Source organism: Panulirus ornatus, chromosome 58 (genome assembly GCF_036320965.1).
Source record: "Panulirus ornatus isolate Po-2019 chromosome 58, ASM3632096v1, whole genome shotgun sequence".
Taxonomy (NCBI): Eukaryota; Metazoa; Arthropoda; class Malacostraca; order Decapoda; family Palinuridae; genus Panulirus; species Panulirus ornatus.
In genome coordinates, this window is record NC_092281.1 from 27,186,556 (window position 1) to 27,203,804 (window position 17,249).

A 17,249-nucleotide genomic window follows, 5' to 3' on the forward strand; every position below is an offset into this window, starting at 1 on the left:
AGAATTTACTTTCTTACATTCTATCACATACTCCCACAACTCCTGTTTCAGGAGTAATGCTACTCCTTCCCTTGCTCTTGTCCTCTCACTAACCCCTGACTTTACTCCCAAGACATTCCCAAACTACTCTTCCCCTTTACCCTTGAGCTTCATTTCACTCAGAGCCAAAACATCCAGGTTCCTTTCCTCAAACTTACTACCTATCTCTCCTTTTTTCATATCTTGGTTACATCCACACACATCTAGGCACCCCAATCTGAGCCTTCGAGGAGGATGAGCACTCCCCGCGTGACTCCTTCTCTTTCCCATGGAAGGAGTCACGCGGGGAGTGCTCATCCTCCTCGAAGGCTCAGATTGGGGTGCCTAAATGTGTGTGGATGTAACCAAGATGTGAAAAAAAAAATGATCTAGTATGTGCTGATAACCATGAAGGAAATGAAACATAAGTTCCCAAGAGCAATTTAGTGTACTGATTACATTGTCAGGGGAGATGCAGGAATGAGATAAAAGGATTAGAACAGTCAGCGTATATACAAAATAGAGGTGAAGCTATGACATCGTTGGCACTCAAGTGTTTCCAGTTGGTGTTGTTCAGGTCAGTCATAAAATTTTATTATGTGGATAGGACAGTGAACTGTTTAAAAATTTTGCTTACAACAAAGCTATCCAGTTTGTATAGACCTTCATGTTACAATTCTTTGTGTATTTAATAAGAGAAGATTCAATGATATTTCTCTTTGTCATGGAGTTACAGTTAATAATAGAATTAGTGTTACTCCAGTCAATACAGTGGTCATAATCCTTCACATGATCAAACAAAACATCTGATTCCTGTCATTCTCTTATACTATATCCATGTTGCTTAAGTCTAACATTGAGATCCTTACCTGTCTGCCCAATGTAAAACATATAATAGCTTTTACAAGGTATTCTGTAAAAACAGGCCACAGAATTTTCTGGCAAGTGTTTGGCTAAGAAGTTCTTAATAGTTTTGTTATTGCTGAAGACTACAATCACATTAAAGGATTTAAGAAACTTGGGAAGTAAAAAAAATTATCACTACATGGGAGAACTAAAAGGTTCTTGGTATCAAGAGGAGGTTTGGGGTTAACTCTATAAAATGATTTCTTTGCCAACTTATGACATTTATCAATGAAAGATCTAGGAAACTTTTACTTGGATCCAATGGAATATATCTTCTCAAACTCATCATTAATAAATTCTGGTGGACTGCATATAAGTAATGCCCTAAGGAACATCGACTGGAATGATGATTATTTAACTGTCATGCTGAGCTGAGTAATAATGAATATAAGAACAAGAAGAGAAGAGGTAGTAAAAGCTTTGCGGAAGATGAAAGCCGGCAAGGCAGCAGGTTTGGATGGTATTGCAGTGGAATTTATTAAAAAAGGGGGTGACTGTATTGTTGACTGGTTGGTAAGGTTATTTAATGTATGTATGACTCATGGTGAGGTGCCTGAGGATTGGCGGAATGCTTGCATAGTGCCATTGTACAAAGGCAAAGGGGATAAGAGTGAGTGCTCAAATTACAGAGGTATAAGTTTGTTGAGTATTCCTGGTAAATTATATGGGAGGGTATTGATTGAGAGGGTGAAGGCATGTACAGAGCATCAGATTGGGGAAGAGCAGTGTGGTTTCAGAAGTGGTAGAGGATGTGTGGATCAGGTGTTTGCTTTGAAGAATGTATGTGAGAAATACTTAGAAAAGCAAATGGATTTGTATGTAGCATTTATGGATCTGGAGAAGGCATATGATAGAGTTGATAGAGATGCTCTGTGGAAGGTATTAAGAATATATGGTGTGGGAGGAAAGTTGTTAGAAGCAGTGAAAAGTTTTTATCGAGGATGTAAGGCATGTGTACGTGTAGGAAGAGAGGAAAGTGATTGGTTCTCAGTGAATGTAGGTTTGCGGCAGGGGTGTGTGATGTCTCCATGGTTGTTTAATTTGTTTATGGATGGGGTTGTTAGGGAGGTAAATGCAAGAGTTTTGGAAAGAGGGGCAAGTATGAAGTCTGTTGGGGATGAGAGAGCTTGGGAAGTGAGTCAGTTGTTGTTCGCTGATGATACAGCGCTGGTGGCGGATTCATGTGAGAAACTGCAGAAGCTGGTGACGGAGTTTGGTAAAGTGTGTGGAAGAAGAAAGTTAAGAGTAAATGTCAATAAGAGCAAGGTTATTAGGTACAGTAGGGTTGAGGGTCAAGTCAATTGGGAGGTGAGTTTGAATGGTGAGAGGCTGGAGGAAGTGAAGTGTTTTAGATATCTGGGAGTGGATCTGTCAGCGGATGGAACCATGGAAGCGGAAGTGGATCATAGGGTGGGGGAGGGGGCGAAAATTTTGGGAGCCTTGAAAAATGTGTGGAAGTCGAGAACATTATCCCGGAAAGCAAAAATGGGTATGTTTGAAGGAATAGTAGTTCCAACAATGTTGTATGGTTGCGAGGCGTGGGCTATGGATAGAGTTGTGCGTAGGAGGATGGATGTGCTGGAAATGAGATGTTTGAGGACAATGTGTGGTGTGAGGTGGTTTGATCGAGTAAGTAACGTAAGGGTAAGAGAGATGTGTGGAAATAAAAAGAGCGTGGTTGAGAGAGCAGAAGAGGGTGTTTTGAAGTGGTTTGGGCACATGGAGAGAATGAGTGAGGAAAGATTGACCAAGAGGATATATGTGTCGGAGGTGGAGGGAACGAGGAGAAGAGGGAGACCAAATTGGAGGTGGAAAGATGGAGTGAAAAGGATTTTGTGTGATCGGGGCCTGAACATGCAGGAGGGTGAAAGGAGGGCAAGGAATAGAGTGAATTGGAGCGATGTGGTATACAGGGGTTGACGTGCTGTCAGTGGATTGAATCAAGGCATGTGAAGCGTCTGGGGTAAACCATGGAAAGCTGTGTAGGTATGAATATTTGCGTGTGTGGACGTGTGTATGTACATGTGTATGGGGGGGGGTTGGGCCATTTCTTTCGTCTGTTTCCTTGCGCTACCTCGCAAACGCGGGAGACAGCGACAAAGTATAAAAAAAAAAAAAAAAAAAGAACAAACATTGATGGGTTTTCTGTATATGCTAAATCTAAAGATGTTCCTGTCACTATGGGTCATGAAATCAAAAATGGCGACCTTCAATCATTTTCCACTTCCACAACAAATTACTAAGGGATATCTTACCCTCTAAGGCAACTTGGCTTTGGTATGTATATGATGTTCTTTGTGTATGGCTAACAAACGAAAACTTATAAACAACACCAACCAGAAACACTTGTATACTAACAGCCACTTAGCTCTGCCTCTATTTTGTGTATAAGCTAACTGTTCTAAGTCCTCTATCTCATTCTTGTATCTCCCCTGACAATGTAATCATTATATGAAAGTGCACTTGGGAACTTATCATGTTTTCATTTTCCTCGTGGTTATCAGCAAATTTATATGTGTGTCAGAGGTGAAGGGAACAAGGAGAAGTGGGAGACCAAACTGGAGGCGAAAGGATGGAGTGGGCCTGAACATGCAGGAGGGTGAAAGGTGTGCAGAGAATACAATAAATTGGATCAATGTGGTATACTTGGGTCAACATGCTTTCAATGGACTGAACCAGGGCATCTGAAATGTCCGTGGTAAACCATGGAAAGGTCTGAGGGGCCTGGATGTGGACAGAGCTGTGGTTTTGGTGCATTACACATGACAGCTAGAGAATGTGTGTGAATGGATGATGCCTTTTTTGCATTTCCTGGCACTACCTCACTGATGGAGGGGCTTGTGATGCTGTTTCCTGTGGTCTACGGAGGTGTTGGGAATGGATGAAGGCAAGCAATGCACCTGAAAATCCTCCCTACCTGTTTTACTTTTCCAAAAGGATGAATACAGAAGGGAGCCAAGTGAGGATTTTCCCTCTAAGGCTTGGTCATCTGTTCTTGATATTACTTTGCTAATGCAGGAAATGCCAAATATGCATGAAAAATGTATATATACACCATTTCCCAAGTTAAAAGGTAGTGCCACAAAATGATGAAGAAATAGCTCATTCACTCATATCCCCTCTCTGACTGTGATGCATAATGCAGAGAAACCAATCTACCCCAATAAATTCAGTATCTCTGCCCTTAGCCCGCCTGTGAGGTGAGGTTGGGAAAAAAAATTCTTTCAAATAATTTCTTGCAAAAGGTGCCTATATAAATATTCAATTCAACCTATGTAAGTAGGAACAGAAATCAAGCCAACAAATAGCATAAATGCATCTGTCTATTCTTATTAACTACTGATAAGAGAACGATACAATACTGATTACTGTATTTCTATTTCTAATATAAAGTGATGACAGAACAATATTTGTTCCTCATTTGTGAATTTCTAAACAAATAAATGAAATATAAATGATGTGATATTCAATAAATTCAATACTGGCATAATATACTTCAAATCATACCTTTCATTCATTAAAATACCATGTAATTCATTTCTTCTAATTATGCTTGTAATCTAGATAAAAAAATCTAGTTCATAATTAGTTCCTTTGTCTTCAATCTATTTCATAAATCTATATCTCTGATCTGCTGCCAAATCCACTCTAAGCTATCTAAAACACTTCACTTCCTCCAGTTTTTCTCCATTCAAACCTACCTCCCAAATGACTTGTCCCTCAACACTACTGTACCTAATGACCTTGCTCTTATTCATATTTACTCTTAGCTTTCTTCTTTCACACACTTTACCAAACTCAGTCACCAGCTTCTGCAGTTTCTCACCCAAATCAGCCACCAGCGCTGTATCATCAGCAAACAACAACCGACTCACTTCCCAAGCTCTCTCATTCACAACAGACTGCATACTTGCCCCTCTCTCCAAAACTCTTGCATTCACCTCCCTAACAAACCCATCCATAAACCATGGAAACTGAACTGAGTCATAGGGTGAGGGAGGGGACGAAAGTTCTGGGACATTGAAAAATGTGTGGAAGGCGAGACCATTATCTCGGAAAGCAATAATGGGTATGTTTGAAGGAATAGTGGTTCCAACAATGTTATATGGTTGCGAGGCATGGGCTATAGATAGAGTTGTGTGGAGGAGGGTGGATGTGCTGGAAATGAGATGTTTGAGGACAATATGTGGTGTGAGGTGGTTTGACCAAGTAAGAGAGATGTGTGGTAATAAAAAGAGTGTGGTTGAGTGAGCAGAAGAGGGTGTTTTAAAATGGTTTGGTCACATGGAGAGAATGAGTGAGGAGAGATTGACAAAGACGATATATGTGTCAGAGGTGGAGGGAACAAGAAGTGGGAGACCAAATTGGAAGTGGAAGGATGGAGTGAAGAAGATCTTGAGTGATCGGGGCCTGAACATGCAGGAGGGTGAAAGGCATGCAAGGAATAGAGTGAATTGGAACGATGTGGTATACCGGGGTCGACTTGCTGTCAATGGATTGAACCAGGGCATGTGAAGCATCTGGGGTAAACCACGGAAAGTTTTGTGGGGCCTGGATGTGGAAAGGGAGCTGTGGTTTCAGTGCATTATACATGACAGCTAGAGACTGAGTGTGAACGAATGTGGCCTTTGTTGTCTTTTCCTAGTGATACCTCATGCACATGAGGGGGGAGTGGGTTATCATTTTATGTGTGGCAGGGTGGCAATGGGAATGAATAAGGGCAGACAGTATGAATTATGTACATGTGTATATATGTATAAATCTGTGTGTGTATATATATGTATACGCTGAGATGTATAGGTATGTATACGTGCGTGAGTGGACGTGTATGTATATACATGTGCATGTGGGTGGGTTGGGCCATTCTTTCATCTGTTTCCTTGTGCTGCCTCACTAACATGGGAGACAGTGACAAAGTATAATTATAAGAAAAAATATCTCTGATGCTTGTTCCCTTCTGGAATTCCCTTAAAGGGGTGGCCATGGCACTAGAGTCTCCATAACTAGTGAACTCCAGTGCTGCTTCTTTGCATTTAGTACACCTAATGCCTCTGCCTTATGTTCTTACTTACTACTTTTACTAAATGTTTCTACTTAATGCTCCTACCTACAGCTTCTATCTACTGCTCCTACCATTTTGCCAAAAGGCAGGGCTAGCACACAGCACTCACCACAGGAAAATCTAATTACAAAGAATGAGCAGTGTGGATCAAATGTTGTAAAGGGTTATGCGTGACAAGGAGAGATTGTATGTTTGCGGACAGAATGCCAGTTGTCCACAAGTGGGTGAGGCAGAAAGAAAAGACAGCAACCAGAGTCAAAGAAGTGCAACTTAACCACTGAATAGCTGGCTAACTACGAAGCCATCACTAACACTTCCAATATATAAGCAGGTAGTACTGGTAATATACCTCCCTGGTTGCTGGTTGCCTACTAACTACTACCTTAAACATCTGAACTATAAAGTCTCAAACAAGAGTTAGCTGTTGTCCAGCCCCTGTGGCACATATCATTCTTTCAACAGTTGTCTTCCTCAAGAGGATATATTCTGAGGAAGACAAATGTCAGAACATTAAGAGGTAACTCTTGATTAGCATCTCATGCCTTATTCTTACCTTACTACCTATCTGTCAAAATAAACCATATTCAATTAGACACTTCCTTGAGCAGATGAGGCTGTTTACACTACTTCCATGAAAACCGCTAAGTGTTGCCAAAGCATGAAACACCCATCACTGTAATTCTAACTATCATCACAATTCATATGAAGTTGAGAAATTCATTGTTATTTCTGAAACTGAGAGGTAACAGAGAAAGTAGTAAAGACTGGCAATTTTACCTAGTTTACTAAAAGTTAAGCACCCCACATATCTTAACAGCTTCAATTTCAGTCAGTGGCAAAGTCGTCCTTTGTCCCTTATTAAATACACCATCTTTTAAGCCACCTTACAGTAACAGAAAAAAATACACTGCCATGGCTTTATTGACAACTTCATGTAACATTTCAGAAAAATTCAAACACAAGATATAATCAACCCCAACCTGTGCCAGAAGAACAAATCCACATCCTAAAGAGTTTGTTACTTCAACTACAAAAGCACCTCATGTGATCAGTCTCTTAAAATGCTCAAAACTATACATCAAAACACAGCAGGTATAAACCTGCCCAACAAGAAAGATGATTTACTTGTCTGTATGCCTAATATATGCTGTATACTGTACGCTACTGGCTCCACTAATTGTGCATAAAAATTACTAAAATCCAATGACTTATAACAATCTATATGAAAAAACTATGGAATATACTAACTCTATAACTGTAAATTTTACATAGAACAAAACTTTATGGACATTACATTTTCTATGATTACAGCAATGCCTTTGCTGATCCCCTTATTCAAGGTGTCATGGTACATCCCAAATATAGCCAACACTCTTGGAAAATAATGCCAAGCTTGTTAAAGGGCAGTCTCTTCATTACTGTCCAGTTAAGAAGATGGACAAATAATAAAAAATCTAGTTTCCAACTTGGCTGCCATGGTGGGTTGGTAATATGGTGAGGTGGCAGGAAAATTTAATGAACGCTGAACGTGCATTCCTGGCTTACCAGGGAATAGATCCAAGCAGTCCAGTCCTTTCAATTCTTAGGTCATGTTGGAAGTGAATACTCACATATTATGAAACAAAAATTCTTCACTAGCTGACTGCTTAGGATGAAAGAAACAATTTTCTACATACTCAATGAACTCGCAAACATTTACAGGAAAATAAAAGAAAAATCTAAATAATTTCAAAGAAAGCATACGTTGCTGGTAGCTCTTCTGGTATAATGCAATTGCTGTACTACTCCCCTTCATTTGTTTATCTTCACTATAACTGTCAAAATATTCCACATTATGGAACTGGAACTGCAATAACCACAAGACTATCTATCAATCTATCTGTATCTCTGACAAATATTCCCTGCAGAAACTCCCTCAAGGGGGTGGCCACAGCAAAAGAGGCTCCATAACTGATGAACTCCAGTGATGCTTTTAAGCCTTTAGTGCCTCACCCATGACAGGCCACTGGCAGAAGACAACTATATCGCAGTGTTTTCAGAGGCTCTTATCTAATGATCCTAATGACTACTAATACCTAATGTGTCTACCAAATGTTCCAACCTATTACTTTTTCCTAATGCCCTGACCTAATATTCCTACCTACTACTTCTACCTAATGTTCCTTCCTACTTCTTACAACTATTGCGCTTACCATTTTGCCAAAAGGCAGGGCTAGCGCATAGTGATCATCGCACGAAAATTCAACAGTTACAAAGAATAAGTTGTGAGTTAAGTGTTGTCAAGTGTTATGTGTAACAAGGAGAGATATCATATTTGTGGACATAAAACTGCTAACTGTTTATAAATAGTGAGTCAAGGTCAACTAACTGATTACAACTGGGAAGTACAAAAAGGGCTTGAACAATATTGGATCCTAAACTTGCTTTACAATGTCCCACTAAAAACAAGATGACAAGAGGAAAAAGCACATAAATGAGAAACAATAAGTGGAAAATGTATGCTACGGCAAAGGATAAAACAGCAAGTGATGGAAATCTTGAAGCACAGAGGTAAAACATACCACAAAGCTAGGAACCAAAAATGGCAAATGACTTAGAATTCCACTCTAACATTTTCAAGTGAATAAACATGCCTTCCCATCAATCTTGCATTGAAGTTGCCGACAATTTGGGGAGAGTTTTATTACAAAAATCACAGATAATAATGCTTATCCTTTGAAGGTCTATGCCTAAAAGGCAAAAAATGAAATACGTCTACATTGGACAATCCCACTAAGTTTCAGGTCACATAGAACAAGGATAGTTTTTAATCATTTGAAATTAATAGGAAGGAAACATGAAAGACTCTCCCTCTTTAAAAAAGGTGGTAGTCATGATCAGGTATGAAACCAAGAATATGATACTTCCTAACACTGCTCAAGATATAGATGTCCCATATGAAGATCATCAGTTTATTCAAGAATGGCAGCAAACATAGAAACTGCTTCAATAACATATAATACGGAGCTAAGGTATCATATCTATCATGAGAGTACAGCTGACTAAGACAGACCAAAGAATTTTATTATTCAATCCTAATTTTGACTGGAAAGCATTCTGACATCTACAACAGTAACCTTAGAGCCTGTATACAATGAAGATCTGTAATTTGCATGGTAGTATATAATATGGCAGATTCATGGTTCTTAGTTATAACTTGATTGCAGGTAGAATTGCTCCAATGGTTACCAATTAAGTGCAGAAGCTTTCTTCTCATGACATCCTGAGTCCTATGCAAGTAAACTAGACTCCTTTGGATATTATGATCTTATTCAGCAAGAGATGTTCATAAATCAGTCTTTAATATTATGGTTCAATGAAATTGAAACCGACTTCTGTGAGTTACACTTACTAGCAGTACTGAGTGAGTCATGTTACTACACAATTTTCAGATACCCTTCAAGTGATCTTGACATATTATACTGATACAGTACCATAATGATAACATGAGTCTGAAATATCCATATGATATCACTACTGAACTACATATATCACCTTGTCATTGTAGGCAGTAGGAATGTTAGGGGTGACGTGTGCAGCGATGCCCCCACAAACACTGCCAATTGTGGTAGGTGGGCGTGGCGGGGGAATGGGAACCTGCGTGGGGAGTGAGTTTTGGTAAGAGCTAACTCAGGCTACCTTAGCTACTCTCTACACTGCCTGAGTGAGGTTACTGAAAGCAAGCTTCTACATATGCTTTGTGGAACATTTTGGAGTATTTTACAATATCAACAGGATTCAGTGTTGTGTGCATTCTGTCAATACCTGTATAAGCTATGTACAGTCACTATGTACAACTTGAAATTATTTTGGTATTCTTAATAGTGATATTTTTGTTTTTCACATGGTAATAAGGAATTCTGTAAATGATAGCACTTTATATATTAATTCTTATAAAATGTTGCTATCACTCAATAATCATCTATATTTTCAAACGACATATCCAGGATAAATCCAAATGACTATTTGCCTAATAATGTAAATGAGAAAATGTGTGAAAAATATCAAAAGTAATAAAATAAATATATTCATGTCAAATGACACTGAATACAGTGACTAGTAGACAATATGGAAAGCATTACTGTATTATGAAGCCATGATCCAACATAATTGCATATATCTTTTACTTACAGTCATGCAGTATCTACATGTATATAAAAAGCAATAAATATTATCTTAACAAAAAATTCATATATCATTCTAGGGAATTACTACCACCCTGACTTTGAAGTGCTGAAGTGATGCCCAGAATCACCTTGAGCCCTCTTTTGATCATCACAACCAAACCAATGAGCAAAACTCAGTAAGTTTTCCTTATATACAATATACACCTATCACCTTTTTTCCTTGTTCCTTCACAAATTATTCTCCCCTTATTCCATTTTTTCTCATTTTTTCTATACAAGGTCTGGCAATGATGAGAACTTTTGTTTCTGGCAAAAACTTTTAACAAAATGTAGAATGATCCAATTATATTGCCAAATACGTTACAGATTATATTAACAAATACGTTATAAAGAGAGGAAAAAATAGTACAAATCACAGACATATTTCTTTCATAAATTCATCATTTTGCATTCTCCTTCAACTTAATCTTTCTTTCTTTGGCTGTACTATTACAGCAGTCCTAATCAACGGTCCATGATATCTCCAATCACTGTGAAATGCAACAAAGACTGTCTTTTTTTGTCATCTTTTACTTTTCTTATTGTATATGAGTTAACTTGCTCACAGCATCTCCATTCTTTTCACTTACATTTTTACTTTATTCAATTAAAGATGTTGGCAACTGTTTTACTCATGCCACAAACAACTTAAAATAATTTTCTTTAGCACATTTCAAGCACTTCTAAAAGGCATCTTATGTTTACACACAAAAAGACATCTGGTGAACAATGTTTAGGGAGTTTCTGCATGCACCACCATTTTCAATGAAGATAAAAAAATCTACTTAACTCATTATTCATATGGTGTCCACATGGAGTCTGATACTGCCAATTAACCTAATGTATGGGAAACTAAAATCACTAATAAATAGAACTGCACTGTAGATTTTCCATTATTGATATAATTTCATCAATCACCCTAAAACTACTGAAACAAATTTTCACAATACTCTTCAAGTCATCTATCCTGTCAAAAGCAAAAATAAAACTGGAAATCACACAAAAAGCTCTCAAAACATTCACTGGCTACCTAGTCACCACATGCACTTAACGCATACACAATGAAATAATACATGCACTCCCCGCTTCCTGGTGTCACACTACCCTGTATTTCATGTAAATGTTGCTAAAAAAATATGAAACAATGTACACATCGAAATAAATAAAATCTGTGCCAGCAATTGTGGGTGCAAGCAATCATTCGCTGGCAAGTGGCAGCAACCACCAAGACATACAGTATATAGTACTATGTACATTATTCATAAAAAAAATGTATGAAAAATGTACATAAAACACCAAAAATTAAATGTTTAAAGCTTCAAAAATAGTAAAGTTCATAGTAATAGTACATGATCAATATGAATAATTGTTTACTAGCAACTGTCTGCATCCTTGCAACAGCTAGTTCAACACATATGTATTATGGTGAGCTTCTAACATGGAATGTTCATGTCATATGCCAAGTTAAAATGGGAAAGCAATCAATGAGTCTTGTGATTCTGGTAAGAAGAGAACCAAGAAGAGCATGAGAGAGAAAATAGACATATCACATCAAGTTACTGCTGGTCAATGTGTCATTACACTGTACCAGATCCAGAGCAACTTCAAGTATCATTTTATTACTATACTGCATTTTAAGCTAGTAGTCTTAATTTGGATATCTAGATTAATAATGTACTTACATTACGTTGTAGGATTTTTGGGCATTTTACTCATATTTTAGTGTGCACTTCAGGTTGAGAAATCTACAACAGGAATTCAACCTCTATCATCCCACTGAATGCTATGATAAAATGTGATTTACTACTCAGTGTTTCCATTAAAATGCAATTTCCAGGGATAAATCCCCAATGTCAACTGGACGCTATATGCAACATATTCCTATACAATCCCACCTTGATATACTCATCACTCAATTCTCTGAAAAAGCACTAAACCCATCTCAGCCACATTACTCCATATCAAACCACTGACCCTATGTAGAAAAAAAAAGCTTACCCCTGCCTCACGCTTCAACAACCTTTACTAAGATACCCATACACCTAACAAATAAAATAATGACAAATATATTCACAGCAAAATGTCCTAACCAGCACTGAACAGCCACCCTCCTAACCCAGTTTTAAACAACACCAACCAGATATGCACCCATCTGAAGGTACACCTTACAAACATATGCAAGTTAAATTTTCTTGCCCGTCCTCTAAATGCCATCAATCTGTATAACATTACAATCACCATTTAAACATCATATGATCCCTCCTCTTGAGAAACTAAAACATTTACTCTTTACAGACATACACACACATCAACTAACAACTTAACCTATGGTGGAACATCTGGCCAGAGCTCCAGTGAAGGGATTCCTGAGGCAGGTAGGTAAGGCAGAGGTATCATAATCATTGTTACCAGCTTCTTCAGCTGGCCATCAAACTAGCTCCGATCATTCTGGGGTCAGGTCAAAAAGGCCATATTCACTTCACTATTTATCATAACTGCAGCCTTGTCTTCGCTACAAACTCATTTTCATTTCACTTTTCACTACACCTTCATCTCCCCTTTTTCCTTATCTTTTCTACATCTTATCTTCACAACAATCTAATCATTACTATGCTAGCTTCAAAGCCAGCCAGCAACCAGATTTAAAATTAGCTTGCACAGATCATTTTGGAGATCAGGTAAAAACACTCACATTCACAAACTTAAATATTCTCAACATCTTCATCTACACTACACCGTATTCTTCACTACAAATTCATGTTCTCTATAAAACTTGTTTTCATTACACTCTTGCTTACAGTGCAACTTCAACTGCCTGCTTATCTTCAATACATTCTTATCTTCATTACATCCTACCTTTATAATAATTTTGTACTCATAAGGCTAGGTTAATAATACACTTTTTCAATAAATCTTCACTTTCAAAATACTTAATCTTAACTATATTCATCCCCATTGCACCACCATCTTAACAAAACACATATCTTCACAATACTGTTCTTCACTATACCCTAATCTTCACTACCATAAACTTGACACCACAGACCATTGGTTAAACCATTATTGATGAGGCTAAAGGTTTACATTTTCCTTGGACACATACAAACACAAAGACTCTCAAAACAATTATTTATGTACATATTGTATTATCAATACTATCTGTGATTGCAAAGATCCATCGTATAGAAATGGAACTTACTTAAGGTGACTTTCTCACTCAAAGTGTAATACAAAATAAGCAGAATCTCATATCACCTATATGTCTGTATGTATTTTTCATACCTGATTGCCGTTTCCTGCATTAGTGAGTTAGCACCAGGAAACAAAGAAAGACACATCCACTCACATACACACACAAATATCGTTTACACTTGAGCGCTGTTTCCTGCGTCAAGAAAGTAACGCCAGGAAACAGATAAAGAATGACCCATCCACTCCTATATACATCCATAAATACATACATATCAACTGTCCATTGCTTATTTACGACTTATGTGACTTATGGCCTATGCGACTTACAACCATCCGTACATGTAACCAAAATTATATATCAAATAATATGCACAATGATAAAAATCAAGCCAGGTCATACATCCGCCACTGCTAACAGATGTGTGCATACGAAAGTGAGTGTCAGACTATATCCTGGCATTGTGTACATCACAGCATCTCTCTGTTTTCATTCTCAATTACCATCCTATAAGCACATATTATTCAAGTAAATCTATCAAATTTTTGTATTGGATTAAATCATTTTTGTATCAAACCCTTAAGATGACGAGCATGAGGAAAAACCCATTACATGTTGATAAATCAGGCAAGAAGCCAAGGAAGATGCTCGATTTGGAATTGGAAATGAAGGTAATCACTCAATATGAAGTAGGAAAAAAGTTAATGTGATTTCATGTGATCTTCATTTGTCCCATTTGATGGTCTCCACAATTCTAAAGGACAAAGAAAAAATACGTGAAGCACTGAAAGGTTTGGCACCATACATGCATTCTTCCAATCATCAAGCACTTCACCATGATCCATACATACAATGAATATCCTTAACAACCAATCGACAACATAGTTACCCCCTTTCTGAATAAATTCAACTGCAATACCATCCAATCCCATCGCCTTCCTGTATTTCATCTCTGCACGCTTTCAAAGCCTCTACTTTTCACCAAACCACTCTCCCTGACTCTCTCCCTTCACATACAACCCTGACCTAAACACCCTACATCTGCCACTCTATCATGGAACACATTTAACAGTCTTAAAAAATACTCACTCCTCCTCTGCATTCCATCACCACCTGTTATCACCTCCCTTTTGCTTCCTACACCAATGTCCCCATTTGTTTTCTTGTCTTTCATACATTATTTACCTCCTTCTAAAACATCTTTTAATTCTTCCTAATCTTTATAGATACACTCTCACCCCAACTCCCATTTATCCTCTTTTTCAACCCCTGCTCCTTTCTCTTGACCTCCAACTGCTTTCTCTTATACATCTCCCAAGCATTTGCACCCCCTTCCTTGTAAGTACAGCCTAAACACCTCTCTTTTTCTCTTTCACTTGCAAATCTACTTCTTTATCCCACCCTCATTACCCTTTCTAATCTGCCTAACTTCCACCTTTCTCATGCCACATGCATCTCTTGCACATGCCATCACTGCTTCCCTAAATACCTCCCTTTCCTCACCCACTCCCTTAACCTCATTTGCTCTCACCTTCAGCCATTCTACACTCCTATCCAATCTCACATACTTACAACTCTCTTTTCTCTCCTACATTCTCTCCTCATTTTTGAAAACCTCTACAAATCTTCACCCTCACCTCTACAAGATAGTGATCACACATCCCACTAGCCGCCCCTATCAATTAATACGTAATTTAATAATGGCCATTGACTGTCTCTCCAACTCACATAAGTATACTTGTGTATATCTCTCTGTTTAAACCAGGTATTCCTAATCAATATTCTTTTTTCAGCACACAAATCCACAAGCTCTTCATCTTTTCCATTCTTTACACTGAATATCTCATGCACAAGAGTTACCCTCAGCTATCACATTATTTACCTTCACATTTAAAGCACCCATTACTAAAACCTGGTCTAGTGTACCAAAACTGCTGACACACTCGTTCAACTGCTTCCAAAACATATGCCCTTCATGATCTTTCTTCTCATGGCTAGGTCCATAATCACCAATAATCACCCATCTACCTCCATCCACTTTCAGTTTTATCTGCACCAATCTTTTCCTGATATTACCTTGTTCACATGAGATATGGTGAGCATGTATGAAAAAAATTTATACATCATATTTTTTCATATTCTCCTTTTCCCAAATTAGCAAAGAAGTGCCCTGGTTCAGCCCGTTGACAGCACAATGTCTTCTGTATACCAGATAATTCCAATTTGATTACTTCCTTGAATGCCCTACACCCTCCTGCATGTTCAGGCCTCAAACCTTGAAAACATCTTTCACTCCAACCTTCCACCTCTTCCTTGGCATCCTCCTTTTACTTGTTCCCTTCAAATCTGATATGTATACCCTCTTAGTCATCCTCTCCATATGTTCAAACTACTTCGGCAATACCTCTTCAACTTTTACTAGATGCTCCTCTTCCTACCACACTTTTCTCTTAGCTTAGTCCTTATTCCTTATTCAACCACTTCTTTTTCAAACAGATTTGTACACAATCTGTGAGGAATTAGATTAATGTATAGTCTTCCTTTCTTCATACACTTTAAATTGGCAAAACATTAGCACCAAGTGCGGGAAAGTCTTACATCACCATCCAACTCTTAATATCCATCTTGGTTTTTTGGAGCAAAAAAAACCTCTGTCAACATTAGGCAAAAATAAAATGATCAAATAAAGGTGCTTAACCTTCATCAACCAAGCAAATGTGATAAAATAATTTCCTGAAGCTTCTTTGTGCCATCTAATTAAAATTAAAGCAACACGTGAGGAACTAATACTACACTATCAGAAACCCATTACAATTAAAGCATATTCAGAGGTTACTTCAACTTTAAGGCTTGAACTGATTTCCACACACATAAAATGCAATATACAGATATACAAACAATTTGAGTTAAAAAAAGAAAGCAATGATATTTCATGGATTTATACACTGATTTGAACTCTAAAGAAGGTGAACCATTTAAATCTTATGCATCCAATATAGATACAACATAAATCATAGGCAAAAAAAATAAAACTGACCCGAGACGCATCTTCCTCTCCTGGAGAACGTGACCTGCGATGATGGGCATTTGGCAATGCTAACTTGCTGGCATTTACAAAAGGAGCATCAATAGGAAGTCTTGGATCCATGAATGATGTAGTCTTACTGGAGTGATCAATGAAGAATAGCTGAAAAGGAACATTCATTTACCTTACATGAAGCATCTTTATGTACTAGCTTCAGTAACTAACTTAGCCTCTATATCACATACTAAAATCCCATTATTCATCTAATAATCTTAAGTCAACATGTAACTGTCATTCATTTTCTGCATAAAAGAAAAAACTCAAAAAGTAATGAAAAACTCAAGATGACAAAAACATAACCATATCAATGTAAATTATTGTTTTTATACCTAATTACTTCTCCATTATTTGTGAAGTAGAATTAGGAGCAAATAAACACTGGTCTCATTCATAAACATCCACTCTGTAACTTTTATGTATAATGAAAAACTGCATTTACAATCCACAGATATAGACTGTTTCATGATTAACTTTTTTATATACCTTGATTCAGACAACTAACAGCATGTTATCCCCAATATTCAATTCATATTAGCTCATGTATGCCTCTCACCCTCCTGATCATTTAGGCCCAGAGGCCCTAATACCCCAATGGAACATGAATGGATGGGAATACGATTGTTTTTAATTTCAATGAATCAAGGGATCTTAAGACCAATATTCTGTGAGACTATGAAAAGCTAAAACTACATAAGGTACATTCAGAGATGAAATCAAAAGTGTGTTGTCGCTCAACAGTCTTTCTAATTTCAGTAAATAATAAAGTCTTCTATTTTAACTCAA

The 17,249-nt window shown here is 37.6% G+C and overlaps 1 protein-coding gene across 1 annotated transcript in view; it reads right to left on the reverse strand.

Moving 5' to 3' along the window:
• Nucleotides 1-17,249, reverse strand: part of LOC139766688 (uncharacterized) — a 375,409-nt gene that overhangs the window by 105,745 nt on the left and 252,415 nt on the right. The window contains exons 17-18 of the mRNA XM_071695606.1: nt 16,419-16,568; nt 9,521-9,622 (exon numbers count right to left, since the gene is read on the reverse strand). Of these exons, the coding sequence (XP_071551707.1) occupies nt 9,521-9,622; nt 16,419-16,568 (252 nt within the window). The remainder of the gene's footprint in view (nt 1-9,520; nt 9,623-16,418; nt 16,569-17,249) is intronic.